Genomic DNA, 22,413 nt, shown 5'->3' on the forward strand with positions numbered 1-22,413 from the left:
CTTTCTTTCTTTCTTTCTTTCTTTCTTTCTTTTCTTTCTTTCTTTTTCTTTCTTTCTCTCTCTCTTTCTTTCTTTCTTTCCTTCCTTCCTTCTTTCTTTCTTTCTTTTTTCTTTTCTTTCTTTCTTTCTCTCTCTCTCTCTCTTTCTTTTTCTCCTTCCTTCCTCTCTCTCTCTCTTTCCTTCCTTCCTTCCCTCCCTCCCTCCTTCCTTCCTTCCTTCCTTCCTTCCTTCCTTCCTTCCTTCCTTCCTTCCTTCCTTCCTTCCTTCCTTCCTTCCTTCCTTCCTTCTTTCTTTTCATAGAGACAGAGTCTTGCTATGTTGCTTAGGTTGGTCTTCAACTCCCAGCCTCAAGTGATCCTCCCACCTCTGCCTACCAAAGCGCTGGGATTACAGATGTGAGTCACCACGCCTGACTGGTTTTATTTGTCATTTTATTGCAAGGGAACAAGAGGTGCTAATCGATTGTTGAACGGATGGTGACACATTGCCTGGGACCAAACTTGTATGCCTTGAGTCTCTTCTTCTAAGACAAGTTTTTCTCCAAGAGGGAACGTGTCCCCCATTGCACTTAGGTTCCTGATAGACTTAACTCACTGGTCCTCTGACCTGAGTTTTAGAGACTCCTCCTATATATGGATCTATTAGAGATAGGAAAAAAACAAAGGTTTTTTTTTTGTTGTTGTTGTTTATTTGTTTGTTTTGGGTTTTTGTTGTTGTTGTTGTTTTGTTTTTTTGAGACAGGGTCTCACTTTGTCACCCAGGCTGGAGTGTAGTATTGAAACCATGGCTCACTATATCCTCAACCTCCAGGGTTCAACGATCCTCCCACCTCAGTCAGCCAAGTAGCTGAGGCTACAGGCATGCACCACCACACATGGCTAATTTTTGTATTTTTTATAGAGACAGGGTTTTGCCATGTTGCTTAGGCTGGTCTCAAACGCCTGAGCTCAAGCAATCTGCCCACCTCAGCCTCCCAAAGTGTTGGGATTATAGGTGTGAGCTACCATGCCCGGCCAACCAAAGTGTTTTTTCCTACTCCCAGCCACCACAACACTTCTGACACCAGATGTATGGGTTTTTTCCCCACATACCAAGCAATTCTGACACCAAATTATCCATCAGACACCAACTGGATGCCTTATAATTTAATTCAATTCAATTCCAACACTGTCTGCCTGGGCACAGCATCAGATCCCACAGGTTCAGGGCTCAGTCTCAGAAGACTGCCCTCTACTTCCAATGCCAGTTATGAACCCTACATTGTGACCTGTGCTTCTGACCAACCGTCTATAAATCAAGGTTCCTAGGACTCTCTCCTTGGGTTAGATTAATTTGCTAGGGTGGTTCACAAAAGTAAGGGAAACACTTTCCTTACATGTATTGGTTTAATAATAAAGGGTACAGATGAGCAGTCAGATGGAAGAGACACACAGGGTGAAGCATACGGGAAGGGGCGCGGAGCTCTGTGCTCTCTCCAGCACTCCACCCCGCAGGCATCTCCATAGGTTCAGCTACCCAGAACCCGCTTCTGAACCCAGTCCTTTTAGGTTTTTATGGAGGCTTCATTACGGAGGCATGAGTGATCAAATCATTGGCCATTCATGACCAACTTAACCTTCAGTTCATCTCCCTTTCCTGGAGGCTGGGGGGATGGGACTGAAAGTTCTAACTCTAGAATCCTGCCTTGGTCTTTCTGGTGACCTGTCCCCATTCTGAAGCTATCTAGTGGCCCCCAGTCACCAGTCATCTCAAATAGCATACAAAAGACACTCTTACCACGCAGGAGATTCCAAGGTTTTAGGAACCGTGTGCCAGGAACCAGGGCAGAGACAAAATATAAATTTTTTATTATATCACTATATCACAGCATCTGATAGGGATGCGCCACCACAATGCTTCCCAAACTTTAATTTGGGTAGGAATCACCTGGGATCCTGTTGAAATGCAGATTCTGGCTCAGTAGTTGGGACGGAGCCTGAGATGCTGATACTGCTGGTTGGGGACTCACACCTTGAATGGTCAGACACAAAAGTAATTGTCTTGTGCAGTGTCTTTAAACTGATTCCAGAATCCTAACATAAAAGAACTAGGAAAAGTTGAAAATAATGGAGGAAACTTTCTTTCTTTTTTTTTTTTTTTTTTTTTTTTTGTGGCAGAGTCTCGCTCTGTCGCCCAGGCTGGAGTGCAGTGGCCGGATCTCAGCTCACTGCAAGCTCCGCCTCCCGGGTTTACGCCATTCTCCTGCCTCAGCCTCCCGAGTAGCTGGGACTACAGGCGCCCGCCACCTCGCCCAGCTAGTGTTTTTGTATTTTTTAGTAGAGATGGGGTTTCACCGGGTTAGCCAGGATGGTCTCAATCTCCTGACCTTGTGATCCCCCCGACTCGGCCTCCCAAAGTGCTGGGATTACAGGCTTGAGCCACCGCGCCCCGCCAACTTTCTAGGAGTTTTATTTTTTATAACGTTTGGTTTTATTAAGAACAGAAGTTTCGGTGGAGCGCGGTGGCTCACACCTGTAAACCCAGCACTTTGGGAGGATCACATGAGCCCAGGAGTTCTGAACCAGCCTGGGCAACATGGTGAAACCCCATCTCTATAAAAAATACAAAAAAAAATTAGCCAGGTGTGGTGGCACGGGCCTGTAGTCCCGGCTACTCTGGAGGCTGAGGTGGGAGGTTCGTAAGCCGGGGAGGTGGAGGTTGCGGTGATCCACCACACTCCAGTCTGGGTAATAGAGTGAGACCCTGTTTCAAAACAAACAAACAAAACAACACAACATAAGTTTTCCTTTTTAAGTGCATGTGACCACCACTGTAGGTTGGCTCTGCTTACTCCTATGACCAATCCTCTTCTCCCTTGTCTGTCTGACACAGAGGCTGCTAAGGCTCCAATGCCCACTTTCTCAGCCTGCCTTGCTGTTCAGGATGAAATACGTAGAGCTGGGGAAGAGACATGGTTAGTCCTTGTGTCCTGCCTTAAATGATAATGTGATGGCCATTATCTGGATTCTTCATGGAATTTCAGCAGTTCCAAGGTGCCAGGCCAGTGTCTGGGATTCTCTTAGCCTTTCGCTTTTGCTCGGTCAAAACAAACCTCTCTGAATACCACCAAAAATCGGGTCAGTTTCACATCTCCTTGATCATAATTTTTTCTGCACTTGGTTTGTTTGAATCAGCATTATATTACATTTTTGGTCATTTTAAACAATACTGAACATCTTAAACTCTAGACTTTTTTGTTTTTTCTGAGACCAAGTTTCACTCTTGTTGCCCAGGTTGGAGCGCGATGGCCTGATCTCGGCTCACTGCAAACTCCGCCTCTCAGGTTCAAGCGATTCTCCTGCCTCAGCCTCCTGAGTAGCTGGGATTACAGGCATGCGCCACTATACCTGGCTAATTTTGTATTTTTAGTAGAGATGCAGTTTCTCCATGTTGGTCAGGCTGGTCTCGAACTTCTGACCTCAGGTGATCCGCCCACCTAGGCCTCCCCAAGTGCTGGAATTACAGGTGTGAGCCACAGCACCCGGCCCTAGACTTCTTTTTATGAGATAAAAATAGATCCCTGTTTAAGCCAGCCTTACTAGAGTTTTATGATCTTTGCATTCAAACTGTAATACAGTATGCAGTTTTTCAAAAATTTCTTCTTCTTTTTTTGTTTTACAGGCAGGGTCTTGCTATGTTGTCCAGGCTGGTCTCAAACCCCTGGCCTCAAGCGATCCTCCCACCTCAGCCTCCCAAAGTGCTGGGATTACAAGCATGTGCCACCACATCCAGATAGAATGCAATTTTAAAAAATTAATGTTTATATTCTCTCATTAGCAAACTGATATACACTGCTTACAGAAATCTTTAAAAATATTTAAAAAGTAGAAATGGGGGAAAAATTAGAGCCCCAGTCACCAAAGTACTCTTAACATTTTGACATATTTTCTTCCACTGTTGTGCAGTTGTGATAATATGGTACAACAAATTTGTGTCCTTTTTTGTTTACCATTAAAATAAGCACCTTAAGGATTTCTTTTTGGAATTATGAAAATATTCTAAAATTTATTGTGGGAATGATTGCATAACTCTATGAATATACTAAAAATAATTGAATTGTAACTCTCAGTAGGTGAATTGTATGGCATATAAATTATTTATCTCTCTATATATACATATGTTTTAAGAGACAGGGCCCAGGCTGGAGTTAAGTAGTGTGATCACAGCTCACTGCATCCTTGAACTCCTGGACTCAAGCAATTCCACAATAAAGCTATTTAAAAAAAATTTTTTTTAAATAAGCATTTTCAGGCTAGGCATGGTGGCTCATGCTGTAATCCCAGAACTTTGGGAGGCTGAGGCGGGTGGATCACGAGCCTAGGCTGTTGCCCAGGCTGGAGTGCAGTGGCACGATCTCTGCTCACTGCAACCTCTGCCTCTTGGGTTCAAGTGATTCTCCTGCCTCAGCCTCCGAGTAGCTGGGACTACAGGCATGTGCCACCATGCCCAGCTAATTTTTTGTATTTTTAGTAGAGGCAGGGTTTTACCATGTTGGCCAGGCTGGTCTCAAACTCTCAACCTCAAGTGATCCACCCACCTCGGCCTCCCAAAGTGCTGGGATTACAGGCTTGAGCCACCATGCCCAGCCTCTGGTGCTTTTTTGTACCTAGAATTAGCTCCTCCAATATTGTGCCAAAGTATAACATTGCTTAAGCATTTATTGAGTACTTGCTACAAGTCAGGTGTGGACCACACTAAGTACATTACGCACATTATTTCCTCAAATTCTTAATCACCCTAAGAGGCCTATTCTACCCTTGAAAGTTGAAACTGAAAATCAGGGAGGACAACTAACTCACCCAAGGTCACAGGGCCGATAAAGAGAGGAGCCGGGTGCCTACACAGCTCTGCCTGGTCCCTGAGGCCATAGTTATTACATTTCTTTGTCAGATGGTAATTTTTTAGAACCTTGCTAAGTTTCAAAGGCAAAAATGCTATCCTCTTCTAAATTGTTTCCATGGTGTTGGACATTTCTTTGTGTTTGCTAAACTAGACACATTTCTCTGCTGTAAATTAGCTGTTTCCCAGAGTTGGCTATACAATTGGAAGACTGAATAAAATGCGACCTATGACTTGTCACCAGAGTTAGAAAAAAAATGTCAGACAGTTTCCTTGTTTGACACCTGCTCAAATATGAAAGCACCTTTAATGAGAGCTGACATGACTTGGGGGATTTCCTAACCATCATGCTCTTAATACAGGTGCCTCGTTCTCCCATTGGTTCTTTCCACCTGGCTGAGCCCAGATACCAATCTGTGAGAGCAGCACAGTGCAAGGGAAGGCTCCCTGCCAGGGAGGGCTGTGGGCTAGGCTTGCCCTTCAGGGTACTTTTTTGGTTCTTTCCTGAAGCAGGAGGCCTCGCTTGGAGTATTGCTTTGCTCCTAAATTACTTAACCAAACAGCGACTTATTTTCCACAGTTATGTAGACAAACACCACGATGATGAAAATACCAAGCACAGCAAGCTTCAAGCCCATTGGGAAACCTTCTTCTTTCCAGCTCTCAATAGTCTGGTCTTCTGCGCAGTAGCCTCTCTTTTTGGTGATAGTCCCATATGTGATTCTGGTGCTTGGTGCTTTTGCAGCCCACCTGTGAAAACATCAGCGGCTCTTAGGATTGGACAGCTCCGGTGTACCTGAGCACCCCCTTAAAGTATGTCTTGAAGCCCAAGGGTGCAGTCATGGTGGGGATTTAGAGATAGCCTCTCCTCACTAAAAACCTATGCTAGTTTCTTCTTCTTCTTCTTCTTTTTTTTCTTTTTTTATTGAGACAGGGTCTTATTCTGTTGTCAGGCTGGAGTGCAGTGGTACAATCACAGCTCACTGCAGCCTCAACCTCCTGGGCTCAAGACATCCTCCCACCTCAGCCTCTTGAGTAGCTTGGACCACAGGTACATGCCACCACACCCAGCTAATTAAAAAAAAAAAATTGTAGGCCAGGTGCAGTGGTTCACGCCTGTAATTCCAGCACTTTGGGAGGCCAAGGCAGGCAGACTGCTTGAGCCCCGGAGTTTGAAATCCTGTCTCTACAAAAAATATAAAAGTTAGCTGAGAACGAGCTGGGCGCGGTGCCTCACGCCTGTAATCCCAGAATTTTGGGAGGCCAAGGCGGGTGAATCACGAGGTCAGGAGTTCAAGACCAGCTTGGCCAACATGGTGAAACCCCGACTCTACTAAAAACACAAAAATTAGCCAGGTGTGGTGGCGCACGGCTATAATCCCAGCTACTCAGGAGGCTGAGGCAGGAGAATCACTGGAACCCAGGAGGCGGATGTTGCGGTGAGCTGAGACTATGCCACTGCACTCCAGCCTGGACAACAAGAGTGAAACTCCATCTGAAAAAAAAAAAAAAAATTTTAGCTGGGCATGGAGGCTGAGATGGGAGAATCAGTCGAGCCCAGGAGTTCGAGGCTGCAATGAGCTATGACTGTGCCACTGCACTCCAGCCTGGGTAACAGAATGAGACCCTGCTTCCAAAAAAATTAAAAAATAATTTTTTTTTGTACAGATGCGGTCTCACCATGTTGCCCAGGCTGGTCTCGAACTCCTGGGCTCAAGGGATCCTCCCACCTCAGCCTCCCAAAGTGCTGGGATTATGGCTTGAGCCACTGTGCCCAGTCTCTAATTTCAACAAGTGATATTAACAGCGTATTGGGGGATGTGAGGTCTCTCTAATCCCACAAAGCATTTCTTCATTGTTTCTGCCCACTTGTGTAGCACTTCTCAATGCCAGCATAAAGCCTGACTTGGCACAGGCCTTTCAGATCCCCAGGTCCCCACTGGGAAATTGTATAAGTGGATGGGAAGCCTCAGTACTCAGGCCCTCTCGTTCCTCCCTTCTTAGGTACAAACACCACCTTTCAGGGTGGAGACGAAAAGCGCCTTTGCAATCTGCTTATTTTGCACTTAAAAGGGCAAGAGCACTTTCTGAAATTTTTTAGCATGAGCCTTATGTTTCCACTAGTCTAATTCTGCAAAACCTTCTGAAGTTTATTCAGAAGTTAGGAAACTCTCCAGAAAGCTTTACTTTCTGACTAATACAATTGCCTGTCTTGAGCTTTTAGTTGAACTACCTACTCTTTTTATTCCTTTTTAAAAATTGATACATAATAGATTTACATATTTTGGGGTATATGTAACTTTATATTACATATATATTTTTTGAGACAGGGTCTAACTCTGTCGCCCAGGCTGGAATGCTCACTGCATTGCAGCCTTGAACTCCTGGGCTCAACTAATCCTTCTGCATCAGCCTCCCAGGTAACTGGGACTGTAGCCACATACCACCATGCCTGGCTAATTTTTAAATTTTTCTGTAGAGACAGGGTCTCACTATTTTGCTTAGGCTGATCTCAAACTCCTGGCCTCAAGTGATCCTTCTACCTCAGCCTCCCAAAGTGCTGGAATTACAGGCATGAGCCACTGTGCCTAGCCAACATGTGCTATTCTGATACCTTCATATAATGTGTAAAGATCAAATCAGGGCAACTGGGATATCCACCACCTTAAATATTTATCTTCTTTTTATGCTAGGAATGTTTAAATTATTCTCTTCTAGCTATTTTGAAGTGTTCAATGGATTATTGTTAACTAAAGCCACTCTACTGACCTATTGAACCCTAGGTCTTATTTCTCCTATTTAACCGTATATTTATATCCTTTCTATTTTTTTATTTATTTTTTTGAGGTGGAGTCTCGCTCTGTTACCCAGGCTGGAGTGCAGTGGCACCATCTCGGCTCACAGCAACCTCCGCCCCCCTGGTTCAAGCAATTCCCTTGCCTCAGCCTCCCAAGTAGCTGGGATTACAGGTGCATGCCACCACGTCTGGCTAATTTTTTTGTATTTTTGGTACAGATGGGGTTTCACCATGTTGGCCAGACTGGTCTCGATCTCCTGACCTCAGGCAGTCCACCTGCCTCAGCCCCCTAACGTACTGGGATTACAGGCAAGAGCCACCGCGCCCGCCCTTATATCCTTTTAAATATATATATATATATATATATATATATATTTTTTTTTTTTTTTTTTTTTTGCCTCTTGTCCATCTTCCAGGACGCAAATAGAAAGAAATGTTTCCAAATGGCTACATGTCAGGAGACTTGGGTTGTGATCTTAGTCCACTGTGACTTTTGCCCTGTCCTCCCAGTTCTCCTGGGCCTACTTTCTTATCTCTAAATATGAGCAATGAACTAGAAACTTTGGCTTTGAAATTGTTGGATATTACAAATCTTTCTCCTTTCTCAACAGATTATTTTCAGGCTAAACCCTTCACATAGATCTGAACAATGAGTTTTTCCAGAGTTACAGGATGCAATATCAATTTCCACATATGCTAAAAAACATCATTACCTTCTTCCCTTGGAAGGCTTATAATCCAAGCAATAGGTATCTACAGCTTTGGGTTTAGTGGTGGAAGCCTCAGGCCACTGATAAACAGAAAGAAAATGTCAAGAGGAATTTGTTTCCAATGTCTTGTACAAATAACCTCAGTTTTTATTCTAGAAAAAGTCAGTTCAGTTTTCTTATTTAGAAAAAGTCTAGATAAAGTAGTTTGATACTTTATAATACAAACTTGTTTGTCTTTATTCAAGAATTAGCAAAAACATCCAGGTTCCATGGAGTAATATTTTGCTTCAGTGACTCGCATGAGAACAATACACATACAAGGGACTAGGGCCACGTGATGAGAACAGCACTCTGTTCTTAAATATCAACTCTATTTTGCTTCTTTATTTGTACTTTATTGCTTGGAGCTCTTTTTTATGAGCATGTGTCATTTTCTACAAAGAATAAAGTAATTTTAACAAAACAAGTTGACTATGAACAAGGACTAGAAAATAATTTAGGAAAATGAAATGTTACTTTGTAAAAGAATTAGGAGCAATTGTAGAGGACTCCCAGGAATGTGAAGATGGGATATCAGATGATGTTGCTAATTCTTTTTTTTTTTTTTTTTTTTTGAGACGGAGTCTTGCTCTGTCACCCAGGCTGGAGTGCAGTGGCCGGATCTCAGCTCACTGCAAGCTCCGCCTCCCGGGTTTACGCCATTCTCCTGCCTCAGCCTCCCAAGTAGCTGGGACTACAGGCGCCCGCCACCTCGCCCGGCTATTTTTTTTGTATTTTTTAGTAGAGACGGGGTTTCACCGTGTTAGCCGGGATCGTCTCTCGATCTCCTGACCTCGTGATCCGCCCGTCTCGGCCTCCCAAAGTGCTGGGATTACAGGCTTGGGCCACCGCGCCCGGCCTGATGTTGCTAATTCTATTGATCAAGCACTAAGCTCCATTTACCCATTAACTCACTGAGGCCTTCCAGTGAGCGCCACCTGCGAGGGAACACTCCACCCCTATCTAGTAAGCACTATTCTGTTTTGGAAATGAGTCTGAGACAGAAAGGTTAAGTAACTTGCTAGAGGCTACACAGTATTATTATCAGTGCTTGGACCACTGCACTAGACTTCTCTCTACCCTTCAGTTTCTAAAAATAATTTCCCCCTGTAGGAAATCTTTATTACTTTCATCCACTTAGATCACTCTTCTATGCTATATTTCTTCAGCCCTAATATATACATTTTATACTGTAGTGTTTTGTTTGTTTGTTTGTTTTTGGAGACAGAGTCACCCAGGCTGGAGTGCAGTGGCACGATCTTGGCTCACTGTAACCTCTGCCTCCTGGGTTCAAGCAATTCTCCTGCCTCAGCCTTCTGAGTAGCAGAGATTACAGGCATGCTCCACCACACCTGGCTAATTTTTGTGTAATATTTTTAGTAGAGACAGGGTTTTGTCCTGTTGGGTAGGCTGGTCTCGAACTCTTGGACTCAAGCAATCTACCCGCCTCAGCCTCCCAAAGTGCTGGGATTACAGGTGTGAGCCATTGTGCCCAGCCCTTATGTTTTATTTATTCATCTAACAAACATTTGTTGCATGCTGCTCAGTGCCAGGCCTGACGCCGGCTGTGAAGATTTCAGAAGGGCTTGCCAAACCGTCCCTGTCCAAAACAGCTCACTACCAAGCATGGCTATTTTGTAAGTGTTCTGCACTGGCTTCCTTCTTCCCTAATCAGACCATCCGTTGGATCTCGTGGAGCTGTCTCCTATTTCTCTTTAATCAAGCCACAGCATCTAACATTTGGGGCTACTGGTAACTTGCCATCTACTCCCCTGCTGGAAGCCCAGGACCCTTGAACATAAGAGGCGCCTTCTGCCACCTGCCGTGCTGTCAGAGCCTGTAGGCTGCAGTGAGTCAGGAACTGGAGAATTCCCAGGAGTGGGAGAAGGAGCTGGGACTAGCGTCAGACAGGGAAAGGACTGACCGAGACCAGGACAGAACCACAAGCACAAGGAAAGTCAAGAGGAGAGTAATGACCTCAATCCCAAGGTAGCCTGGACTGGAGTGTTTGGAGGGTCCGACAGAAGAGGGGCATTTGTGTTCATCACGGAGCTACCAGGAGAAAGGAGAGCCTGGGTCTTAGCAAGGATGTGGTCAAGACACAACCATAAAGTGGACTCCTCCAGTGAATGTGGACTATGACCTACGGCAGGCCCAAGGGTCCCAGCCCAGGGTGGGTTGGGGAGGGCATGGCTTACTGTAGCATCACGCACTGCTAGTCACCCTCTACCCAGTACAGGTCACCAATGATGGAACAGCTACAGCCTCCTCCGCTTCCCCTCCCTGTGCCCCCTTCTTAAACACGTTCTCAACAGTGGTTTAGTGATACCCAAGCAAAACTCTTGCATATGTGGGAAGTTGTGCACCGTGCAAGAGAGCCACATGCAAGGAGCTTTTCCCATGTAGACACTGTAGATTGACATACCCTTACCACATACCCTTCCAGGTACAGGGAAGCAAAAGCTCTTGAGGAAGAGATACTTTGAAATTTCCCACAAAGGTGCCATGTGGGCTAGTGTTGGCATGTTCATCAAGAGATATTTCTAGCTATTTCCAAGGGTATTGGAAAAATCATTTATAAGCAGATTCTTTTTTAAGCTTTTTACTTATGGAAAATTTTAAACATATACAAAAATAGACAATAGTATAATGAACCTCCACATACCCATCACATGCAACTTCTTTTTAATTCTCTTAAATTTAAAAATACATACATGAAATAAAGCATTTGGGGTAGAAATGCATTGCAAAATCAAATGATAGAATTTTACAGCTCCTAAGCAATCAAATACTCCCCTTGTGCCATAAGGAGATTTAGGCCTTTGATTTCCTTTTCTTTTACAATTTGTTTTCTTTGCTATCAATCATATGTAAAGTTCTCCTGCAGTATGTAGAAGGTGGACATTGTCATTTTCAAAAATGGAGTAATTATGGCCTATCTACCTGATTGTGCAGCTATCAATAATTACTATTATAAAGACCATATAACAGGGAAAACTGTTATCGATTAGTATTAATAAACAGGGTATAATTGTACATAAACAGTGATGTCTACTGTGTAAACATATACTAGATATGCATGTAAACAAAAACTAGAGGTAAATTGAAAAAATAAAATCAGTTTTTGCATCAAGTGGTGCGTTTATAGTTGATTTATATTTCATCTTCTAAAAAATTCCATTAACGCTGTTATAATATGATTTTCACTATAAACAACATTTACAGTGGAGCTAAAAAATATTGGTGTTTATTAAAGCAGTGGCTCAGTGAGGGTAAATGGCACCCAGGAGACACATAATATCTTTGCTCTCTTCTCCTTAGGCCCAGAGCTAGAATCTGCAAAGATGGCTGTTTTAGCAAAGCATTCGGAGCCCAGAGCTGGGGAATATGTGGCCCCCTCTGCTTTTCCACCCTCTTCGCTATACCCTTGGCATTCAAGTCCGAAAATTCCACCACACTCCCAAGGCCTGAAGCATATTGCTGGCCACAGCTGTAGTTAGTTATAGAAGTAGTAAGTCAGAGATATGCCAATACAACAAACTGTGACTGTCTCAGTACAACACTAGTTACCACGTACATGGCATTCCCTGCGCACCAGGCACCATTCTAAGCATTTTATATCAATAAACTAAATTCATTCTCAAAACCACCCTATGAGAAAGGTGCTTTTATTATGCCCATTTTACAGATGAGAGCCCTGAGGCATAGAGTGTTTAAGTAGCTTTCCCACACTCACACAGCTTGTGAGGCAGTGGAGCCCCACAGTCCCTGCCCATAATCACCACATGGTACTGCAGCATGATAGTGGAGGGAATTAGAAATACCATGTTCTGACATCTATTATCTTGGGCATTTCACATACTTCAATTTACTTAATCTTTCTTTTTTTTTTTTTTTTTTTGTGACAGAGTCTTGCTCTGTTGCCAGGATGGAGTGCAGTAGCGTGATCTCGGCTCACTGAAATCTCCGCCTCCCCAGTTCAAGTGATTCTCCTGCCTCAGCCTCCTGAGTAGCTGGGATTACAGGCGTGAGCCACAACACTCAAATAATTTTTTTTGTATTTTTAGTAGAGACGGGGTTTCACCAGGATGGCCTTGATCTCCTGACCTTGTGATCTACCCGCCTCGGCCTCCCAAAGTGTTGGGATTACAAGTGTAAGCCACTGCGCTCGGCCAATTCACTTAATCTTTCTAACAACTCTAGGACGTAATTATTACAGTCACCATTTTACAGAAGAGGAAGTAGAGGCTTAGGGAGCTAAATTGTTTGCCCTAGATAACACAATTCATAAAAGGCATAGCTATAATTTAAACCCAGATATTCTGGCTCCAATGCTTTAAAAAATATATTTATATTATTATAGAAGAACTCATCATTGAAAATATGTCAAAACATGTTTTTAAAAACTGTTCATTAATTAATACATTATCAAAATCATTAATTTCCTATGGAAGTAACATTTTTAGCCAGTAGTTCCATTCTTAATAATTTCAGATGAACTGGCGTTTTCATAAAGGTTTTTTTTCCAGGTGGACTATTTTGTGCTAATTCTGGCCTACTTAGGTATATCATAGTCAATCCGAAATAATATTGCATATGATATTTTATGTCATATTGTATCACATTATAGTTAACAACAAAACACTGGGCTAACATCCAGAGCCAGAAAGAACAATAATCATTTTGTATTCTCATTAAAATCATCAAAAAGTATTTTTTTTTTTTTTGAGATGGAGTCTTGCTCTATCACCTAGGCTGGAGTGCAGTGGCACAATCTCGGCTCACTGCAACCTCCACCCAGGTTCAAGCAATTCTCCTGCCTCAGCCTCCTGAGTAGCTGAGATTACAGGCGCATGCCACCATGCCTGGCTAATTTTTGTATTTTTAGTAGAGATGGGGATTCACTATGTTGGCCAGGCTGGTCTTGAACTCCTGACCTTAAGTGATCCACCCGCCTCAGCCTCCCAAAGTGCTGGGATTAAGGGCATGAGCCACCGTGCCCAGCCTACATTTGTTTTTTTTGAAAATAATCTATCTTGACTAAAGCCATCACTAACCGTCCATAAAGAAATACAAGTTTGTTTGCATTTCCACAAGACATATATTTACCATGTAGGCTTGAAGCTGGCCAAAATTTCACGGGCTGACACCTACAATTAAGGGAAGTCAAGAAAAGGGTGCTGAGAGCCCAGTTTCCTACCCTTTATTTCTCTTATTCTCCCAATACTCCTTACCGCTGGACTTGGAGAAGTCAGAAGGCAGGGATGTCCCTGAAGCTTGGGGATGGCATTCTGTCCAAACTGAAACATAATACATTCTCCAATTGCTCTAATTCAATAATGCAATTATTTCTTAAAGGCCTATATGTAGAATTGGACACTTTTACAAATGACATAGCAAAGCGGAAATTATGACCTGCTTACAGGCAGAAAAAAAGAAAAACCTCCTTTTGACTTACAGATCTTTAAAATTGAGTTAACTCCAAATCCTCTTACTGACTAAAAATTATTAAGTTAGTAAAAGATCTATAATCATAGCAGACTTTTACTTCATTGTTTTTACCTGAATCCTGATTTGATAAAGCCTTTATTTAAAGCGTTGTGTTCTCTTAACCCAAGTAATGATTTTGAATTAGTTAAAAGGCTTTAAAAATTATCTGTACCACATTACCAAAAGAAAGGTTAAAAACCTTATGATCATCTCCATTCCCGAATTTTAAAAAATCTTCTGGCAACCAGGGGAGGTGGCTCACGCCTGTAATCCCAAAACTTTGGGAGGCTGAGGCGGGTGGATCACTTGAGATTGGGAGTTCGAGACCAGCCTGGCCAACATGGTGAAACTCCACCTCTACTAAAAATACAAAAATTAGCCGGGTATGGTGGTGTGCACCTGTAATCCCAGCTACTTGGGAGGCTGGGGTGGGAGAATCGCTTGAACCCGGGAGGTGGAGGTTGCAGTGAGCCGAGACCACACCACTGTACTCTAGCCTGGGTGACAGAGCTATAATCTGTCTCAAAAAAAAAACAAAACAAAAAAAAACCTTTTAGTAAACCAGGAATAGGAACTTCCTTAACTTGACAAAAGACATCTTCAAAAACCTACACCATAAGTCATACTCAAAGGTAAAATATTAGATGTATTTCCTTTAAAATCGGGACAAAGGAAAGAATGTCCACTGTCATCATTCTCCTACACTAGTATAATGAAAAGTCTTAGCCAGCACAGTAAAACAAAAAGAAATTAAAGATATTCAAACCAGGCTACAAAATAATCTGCAGAAAAAGTATTATAATTGCAAAAAGTTTATTGTTGTAAAATCAATATGCAGAAATCAACTTCATTTCTATACACCAGCAACAATTTAAAATATGCTTTAAAAGAGGTCCTATTCCCAATGAAGCAAAAATTGAAAGCCTATCTACTAATAAAGCTAACAAAAGATTAGCATGTCCTTTACTAAGAAAATTATACAATCTTACTGAAGGACATTAAAGGAAATTTCAATAAATGTAAAGACATTAAAATACCCATTTAAATACACAGAAACACAAAGATGGAAACAAGCAGGGGATTCCGAAAGGGGGAGCAAGGAAGGCAAGGGTTGAAAACATAGTATTGGGTACTATGTTTACTACCTGGGCGATGGGATCATCAGAAGCCCAACTCTCAGCGCAATATACCTGTGTAACAAACCTGCGCATGTACCCCCTGAATCTAAAATTTTAAAGTAAATAAATAAATAATCCACTAAAAAATACCGATGTCTATATGGAAACTTGATATATGACAAGAGCTGACATTGCAGCTCAGAAGAAAAAAAATGGACCATTGGAAAACGGTATTGGGAACAAATTGGGGTAGATGTACTTCTTCCAATTTATTCCGCTAAGTCCAGCCAATCCCCCTGGACATTATACCTAAAACAAGCCTATGAAGACTCTGGAAGATATAGAGAGAAGGTCGATGGGCCAGGGAGCTTGAGACTCAGGGAAGACAAGGTGGTGAGTTCCCGTGGTTTTCTTTTTACCTTATATATCCTGGACTGGAAGCTGGAGGGGCTGACAACCTGGAAACACCAAGGGATGCAGGTGAAAAAAAAGCTCCCGGAAAAGCCAAAAGACAAAGAAAAAGGCAGCCTAGTAAGACAAAAAACTTTTTGACATGAACTTCCTTGTGGCAGCCAAACAGCCCACCTCCACCCCCGCCAGCCAAGGTGCATAAGAAGCCTGGACTTTCACCCCCATGTGGCAAACCCTCCTGCTCCCCACCTGGGTGGTGTCAATGGAGGCCACACGGGAGGCCCTCCCAGCAACCCAGTAGTAAGGAGGCATCCCCCGCCTCCACACACACCCAAAGGTGTCCCCAGTGGGGGCCTGGACTTTTACCTCCACCTGGCAGTAAAGAGGCAGTGCCCCTCTTTTCCCACCAACGTACAGTCAGAGAAGGTCTGCTAAAACAAGATTTAAAAGCCACCCAGAAGGCCAGGCGTGGTGGCTCATGCCTGTAATTCCAGCACTTTGGGAGGCCAAGGCAGGTGGAGTTTGAGACCAGCCTGGTCAAAATGGTGAAACCTCGTCTCTACTGGAAAAAAAAAAAAAAAAATTAGCCAGACATGGTGGTGGGCACCTGTAATCCCAGCTACTCAGGAGGCTGAGGCAGGAGGATTGCTTGAACCTGGGAGGTGGAGGTTGAAGTGAGCCAAGATCACACCACTGCACTCCAGCCTGGGTGACAGCGAGACTCCGTCTCAAAAAACACAAAAAACAAAAACAAAAACCACCCAGAGTCTTGTGAGGGGAGACAATGATAGACACTGACACCAAGGTGACACAAACGTTGGAATTATCTCACCAAGATTTTTTTTTTTTTTTTTTTTTTTGAGATGGAGTCTGGCTCTGTCGCCCAGGCTGGGGTGCAGTGGCTGGATCTCAGCTCACTGCAAGCTCCGCCTCCCGGGTTTACGGCCATTCTCCTGCCTTAGCCTCTGGAGTAGCTGGGACTACAGGCGCCACCACCTCGCCCGGCTAGTTTTTTGTATTTTTTAGTAGAGACGGGGTTTCACCGTGTTAGCCAGGATGGTCTTGATCTCCTAACCTAGTGATCCGCCCGTCTCGGCCTCCCAAAGTGCTGGGATTACAGGCTTAAGCCACCGCGCCCGGCCATCTCACCAAGATTTTAAAGCAGCCATCATAAAATGTTTCAATGAACAATATGAACATGTTTGAAATAAATGAAAAAATATAAACTCTTTGCAGAGAAGTAGAATATATAAAGAAGAACCAAGTGCAAATTTTAGAACTGACAGCCTGCACAGCAAAGCAAGATCCCATCTCTAAAAATAAAAGATAAAAAAAAATTGCCAGGCATGATGGTATGTGTCTGTAGTCCCAGCTACTTGGGAGGCTGAAGCAGGAGGATCGTTTGAGCCCAGGAGTTTGAGGTTACAGTGAACTATGATCGTGCCACTGTACTCCAGCCTGGGTGCCAGAGTGAAATTCTGCCTTAAAAATATATATATAACTGAAAAAAATACAACCAAAATATGGGCTCAACAGCAGAATAGAGAAGACAGAGAAAAGAATCAATGAATTTGAAGATAGAACAATATAAATCACCCAAACTGAATGACAGACAGAAAACAGAAAACAATAAACAGTGTCTCAGGGTCTTATGAGACTGTAATGAAAGACCTAACATTTGTGTCATCAGAGTCCCTAAAAGAGAGAAGAATGAGGTGGGGCTAAAATTTTTTTTGAAGAAATAATGACTGAAAATGTCCCAAATTTGGCAAAAGACATAAATCCACAGATCAAGAAGCTGCATGAACCCAAATCAGATAAACCTAAAGAAATCCATGCCAGGACACGTCATAATCAAACTTCAGAAAACTTTTGTGTAATAAAGGACATTATCAAGAAAGTAGCCAGGCGTGGTGGTGCATGCCAATAGTCCCAGCTATTCAGGAGGCTCAGGCAGGTGGACCCCTTGAGCCCAGGAGTTTGAAACTAGCCTGGGCAACATAGTTTTTTTGTTTGTTTGTTTGTTTTTTGAGACTGAGTCTGGCTGTGTCCCCAGGCTGGAGTGCAGTGGCGCGATCTCCGCTCACTGCAAGCTCCGCCTCCCGGGTTCACTCCATTCTCCTGCTTCAGCCTCGGGAGTAACTGAGACTACAGGCGCCCGCCACCGCGAGCATAGTTAAAAAGACAATGTATAGACTTCAATGTATAGAAAAAAACTTGCACATCATATATCCGGAGTCTATTATTTAGAATATATAAAGAATTCTGACAACTCAAAAAGAAAAAGAAAACCCAGTCTAAAGATGGGCAAACGACTTAAACAGACATTTCTCCAAAGAAGATATAGAAGTGGCCAATAAGCACATAAACTTCCTTATAATAAGATAATGACATATCTTGATATAATGATATAATAAGATAATGACATCATTAGCCATTAGGGAAATGCAAATCAAAACTACAATGAGATACCACTTGATACCCAGTAGAATGGCTATTAAAAAAAAAAAGGCCGGGAACAGTGGCTCTTTGGAGCCAGTACTTTGGGAGGCCGAGGTGGGTGGATCACTTCAGGTTAGGAGTTCGAGACCAGCCTGGCCAACGTGGTGAAACACCATCTGTACTAAAAATACAAAAATTAGCCGGGCATGGTGACAGGCACCTGTAATCCCAGCTGAGGCAGGAGAATCGCTTGAACCCAAGAGGCAGAGGTTGCAGCAAGCCGAGATCGTGCCACTGCACTCCAGCCTGGGTGACAGAGCAAGACTCTGTCTTAAAAAAAAAAAAAAGGAAAATAGCAAGTGTTGGCAAGGATGTAGAAATTGCAACCCTCATACATTGCTAGTGGTAATGTAAAATGGCCCAGTCGCTGCAGAACACAGTTTGGCACTTTCTCCAAAAGTCAGACATAGAATTATTATATGACCCAGCAATTCCACTCCTAGGTACCTAGCCAAAAAAAATGGAAATCAAGTACTCAAATACTTGAACATGAATGTTCATAGTGGCACTGTTCGCAATAGCCAAAGGGTAGAAACAACCCAAATATCCATCAGTGGATAAATGAATAAACAAATTGTGGTTTTTACATATAATGGAATATAATTCAGCCATAAAAAGGAATGAAGTGCTGATGCAAATACATGGACACATGGATGAACCTCAAAAACCTTATACTAAGCAAAAGAAGCGAAACACAAAACATCACACATTGAACAATTCCATTTATGTGAAATCTCCAGAAGAAGTAAATCCATTAAAGCAGCAGATTGATAGCTGCTGCAGGGGTGGGGTGGGGTGGGGGGTGGAGTGACTGGGGAGTAACTGCTTAATGGGTATTGGTTTTATTTTAGGGTGACAAAAATGATTTGGAACTAAAATAGAGGTGGTGGTTTCACAGCAGTTTGAATGTACTAAATGCCACTGGATTGTGAACTATATTATTTGTTTATTTATTTATTTAATTTTTTTTTTTTTTGAGACAGAGGTTCCCTCTTGTTGCCAAAGCTGGAGTGAATTGGCGCGATCTTGGCTCACCGCAACCTCCACCTCCTGGGTTCAAGTGATTCTCATGCCTCAGCCTCCCAAGTAGCTGGGATTACAGGCATGCACCACCATGCCCAGATAATTTTTATATTTTTAGTAGAGACAGGGTCTCACCATGTTGGCCAAGCTGGTCTCGAACTCCTGGCCTCAGATGATCTGCCTGCCTTGGCCTCCCAAAGTGCTGGGATTACAGGTATGAGCCATTATGCCCAGCCTTAAATTGTGCACTTTAAAATAGCTAATTTTATGTTGTGTAAATTTCATCTCAATTTTTAAAAATTTTGATTCTTGTCATTGTACCGTGATTATAGAAGTGATATAATGTCTTTATTCTAGGAAATACATACTGAAATTTTGGCAGAGGTCAAAAAAACATGATGTCTGCAGTTTGATCTCAAATCGGTCAAGGAAAAAAGATAGATAAAATTGTAAAACACAGATGGAAAAATCTTAATAATTGGTGAATTTGGGTATGGTTAGATTCAATATGGCCATGTAACAATTCTTCTTACATGGTTTGAAATTATTTCAAAATAGGCTGGGCACGGTGGCTCACGCCTATAATCCCAGCACTTTGGGAGGCCGAGGCGGGCAGATAAACTGAGGTCGGGAGTTCAAGACTAGCCTAACCAACATGGAGAAACCCCATCTCTACTAAAAATACAAAATTAGCTAGGTTTGGGGGTGCACACCTGTAATCCCAGCTCTCAGGAGGCTGAGGCAGGAGAATTGCTTGAACCCGGGAGACGGAGGTTGCAGTGAGCCGAGTTCATGCCATTGCAATCCAGCCTGGGCAACAAGAGGGAAATTCTGTCTCAAAAAAGAAAAAAAAAGGAAAAAAAAAGAAATTACTTCAAAATAAAAACTACAAATATAAGCACATTTAATTTTTAAAAGGCACCAAGAACAGAGTAAAAAGACAAGTCAAAACTACTAGAAGATACATGCTACACATATAGCTAACAAAAGATTGGTAACCACAATATATAAGGAGCTCCTATAAATTAACAAGAAAAAGATAAACAACCTAATAAAAAATGGGCAAAAGACATGACTAGGCATTTCACAGATGAGAAAACACAAATGACCAATAATTGTGAAAAGATGCCCAAACTTATTAATAATAAAATACATACAAATTACAATAATAAAATACCATCTTACACCCACCACATTGAGAAAAATAAATCTGGCAACGCTCAATTCTGAAGAAGATTTAGAACGATGGAGCATTTTTTTTCTTTTTTAAGACAGGATCTTGCTCTGTCACCCAGGCTGGAATGTAGTGGCAGGATCAAAGCTCATTGTAGCCTTGAACTCCCAGGCTCAAGCCATCCTTCTGCTTCGGTCTCCTGAGAAGCGAGGACTGCTCAGCTAATTTTTTTCTTAAATTTTATTTTTAGAGACAGGGTCTTGTTATGTTGCCCAGGCTGGTCTTGAACTCCTTACTTGAACTTCTCACCTTGGACTCTCAAAGTGCTGGGATAATAGGCATTAGCCACCATGCCCAGCTCCTGGAGTTCTTAATATATTGCTGGGGGAAGCAAAAAATGGTGCAACCATGTTGTAGAGCAATTTAATATAATCTCTTAAGTTGAACATGTGTAGACCCCTTCCATTCAGCAGTCCTACTTGTAGGTACATTTACGCAATCAGAAAAAAAATTCTTACACATATACACACTGGGTCCCGTACCACAAAGTTTGTAACAGCATTGTTTGTGTTACGAAAATCTGAAAACAATCCAAATGTCCAACAAATAGGGAATGAATAAAAATACTTCTCCAATAATTCTATATAGCAGTGAAAATAAATGAACTGAAGCTACCAGTAATGACCATGTAAGCTCACAGCATGATGCTAAATGGTAAGGGAAGCTGCAGAAGAAAACTTGCAGTATAATATCGTTTAAATAAAATACAAAATCATGAAAAACTAAACTAAAGTTTGTGAATACTATGAAGAAAAGAGAAAGAAGAATAAGTAGAAAATTCAGGTTAGTGGTTGCCATGAGGGAACAGGAAGATGTCCCAAGAGGGATACACTGGGGGCTTCAACTGATTCAGCAATGATTTTTTTTTTAATCTTTGGGATGGGAATCCAACTTCTCATTACGTAATTCTTTATTCTTTTTCATATGCATAATGTATTTTATTTTAAAAGATTTTCAGACACAGTTTTTTCCTTCCCACTTGGGCTAATTCCAGCTACCAATCTGCATATGTCAGCCCATTTCTAACTGTGCTGATTTCTGTGCCACGGTTTTAGTTTGCGATTGGAAGGGTCACCAAGAAGTGCCTCCCATAGACTCTCGCTACGCAGCAATCATCAGAAAGACCAGCCTTTGCTTCCATGGGAAAACAGATGTCCCGAGTCCTTCTGTAATACCACGGAAAGGACACTGAGGGGAGCTATTTCATCACTCAGGTGCCTGGTCGTTTTTCCTGCCCTGTGGCCTTTTGATATAACGGAGAGGGCAACAGAATGGAAATTAGGACACTAGTTTCTATTTCCAATTTTCCTCTAATCCTCTATGTGGTCTTGGGCAAGTCATATTCCCTTTCTGCCTGTTTCCTCATCTGTAAGATAAATCACATAGCCTCCTCCAAGATGCCTTTCAAATACGAAATTCCATGATCCATAATTATCTACAGGCTGGGCACAATGGCTCACACCTGTAATCTCAGTGCTTTGGGAGGCCAAGGCAGGAGGGTCCCTTGAGCCCAGGAGTTCAAGACTAGCCTGGGCAACACAGCAAGATCTCCAAAAAAATTTTAAAAATTAGCAGGGTGTGATGGCACACACCTGTAGTCTTAGCTGCTCAGAAGTCTGAGCCCAGGAGGTCGATGCTACAGTGAGCTGTGATCACACCAATGCACTTCAATCTGGGTGACAAAGTGAGACCCTATCTCAAGAAAAAAAATTATAATAAATCATTCCTGGACTCAAGAATTGTAATGAATAACGCCTAGTGCTTACGAAGCCTTGACAAGTCTCAAGAGATTAAAAATAACTCAGGGGTGCTCATATGGGAGGTACAACAGGAAACTCCTCTTCCTAAAATGAAGACATAGATCCATACTCACAAAGCAAAGTATAATTTAGCTAAATATGGGTATATTCTTAGATGAAAAAGAAAAGAAAGCTGAGTTTTCTAAACAAATCCATATTTTTTTCTACAGGAGAACAACACTGCTCATAATTCAGGTTTATGAAATAAGCAAGTTTACCTTTATTATCATCTTGGAATCATTATATTCAGGGTTTATTTCCACTATTTCCTCTTGCCGCTCTTGAATTTCAAAAACTGGGTTCTATTACACAGAAAAGAAATCAACGTTTAATCAATAAGATCAAGATATATTGATCATATCTACCAGGAGGTCAATATTTTTACAGAAAGAATGTTAAATTAAATTCCTTG

At 42.3% G+C, this 22,413-nt stretch overlaps 1 protein-coding gene across 30 annotated transcripts in view; it reads right to left on the reverse strand.

Annotated features, from left to right (window-relative positions):
- Positions 1-339: 339 nt before the first annotated feature.
- LOC105484817 (LEM domain containing 1) overlaps positions 340-22,413 on the reverse strand; it is a 74,602-nt gene continuing 52,528 nt past the window's right edge. For 4 of the 30 annotated variants that reach the window (XM_011746826.3, XM_071078987.1, XM_071079071.1 and 1 more), the window contains 5 exons: positions 22,220-22,303; positions 15,452-15,490; positions 13,659-13,724; positions 8,389-8,465; positions 5,162-5,628 (listed from right to left, as the gene is read on the reverse strand). In XM_011746826.3, coding sequence (XP_011745128.1) covers positions 5,430-5,628; positions 8,389-8,465; positions 13,659-13,724; positions 15,452-15,490; positions 22,220-22,303 — 465 coding nt within the window. In that variant the 3' untranslated portion in view covers positions 5,162-5,429. Of the gene's footprint in view, positions 639-5,161; positions 5,629-8,388; positions 8,466-13,533; positions 13,575-13,624; positions 13,725-15,451; positions 15,561-15,809; positions 16,006-19,681; positions 19,800-22,219; positions 22,304-22,413 lie in introns of those variants that run through there. The other 26 variants (XM_024793785.2, XR_011613141.1, XM_071079047.1 and 23 more) reach the window with 26 other exon arrangements.

Source organism: Macaca nemestrina, chromosome 1 (genome assembly GCF_043159975.1).
Source record: "Macaca nemestrina isolate mMacNem1 chromosome 1, mMacNem.hap1, whole genome shotgun sequence".
Classification (NCBI taxonomy): domain Eukaryota; kingdom Metazoa; phylum Chordata; class Mammalia; order Primates; family Cercopithecidae; genus Macaca; species Macaca nemestrina.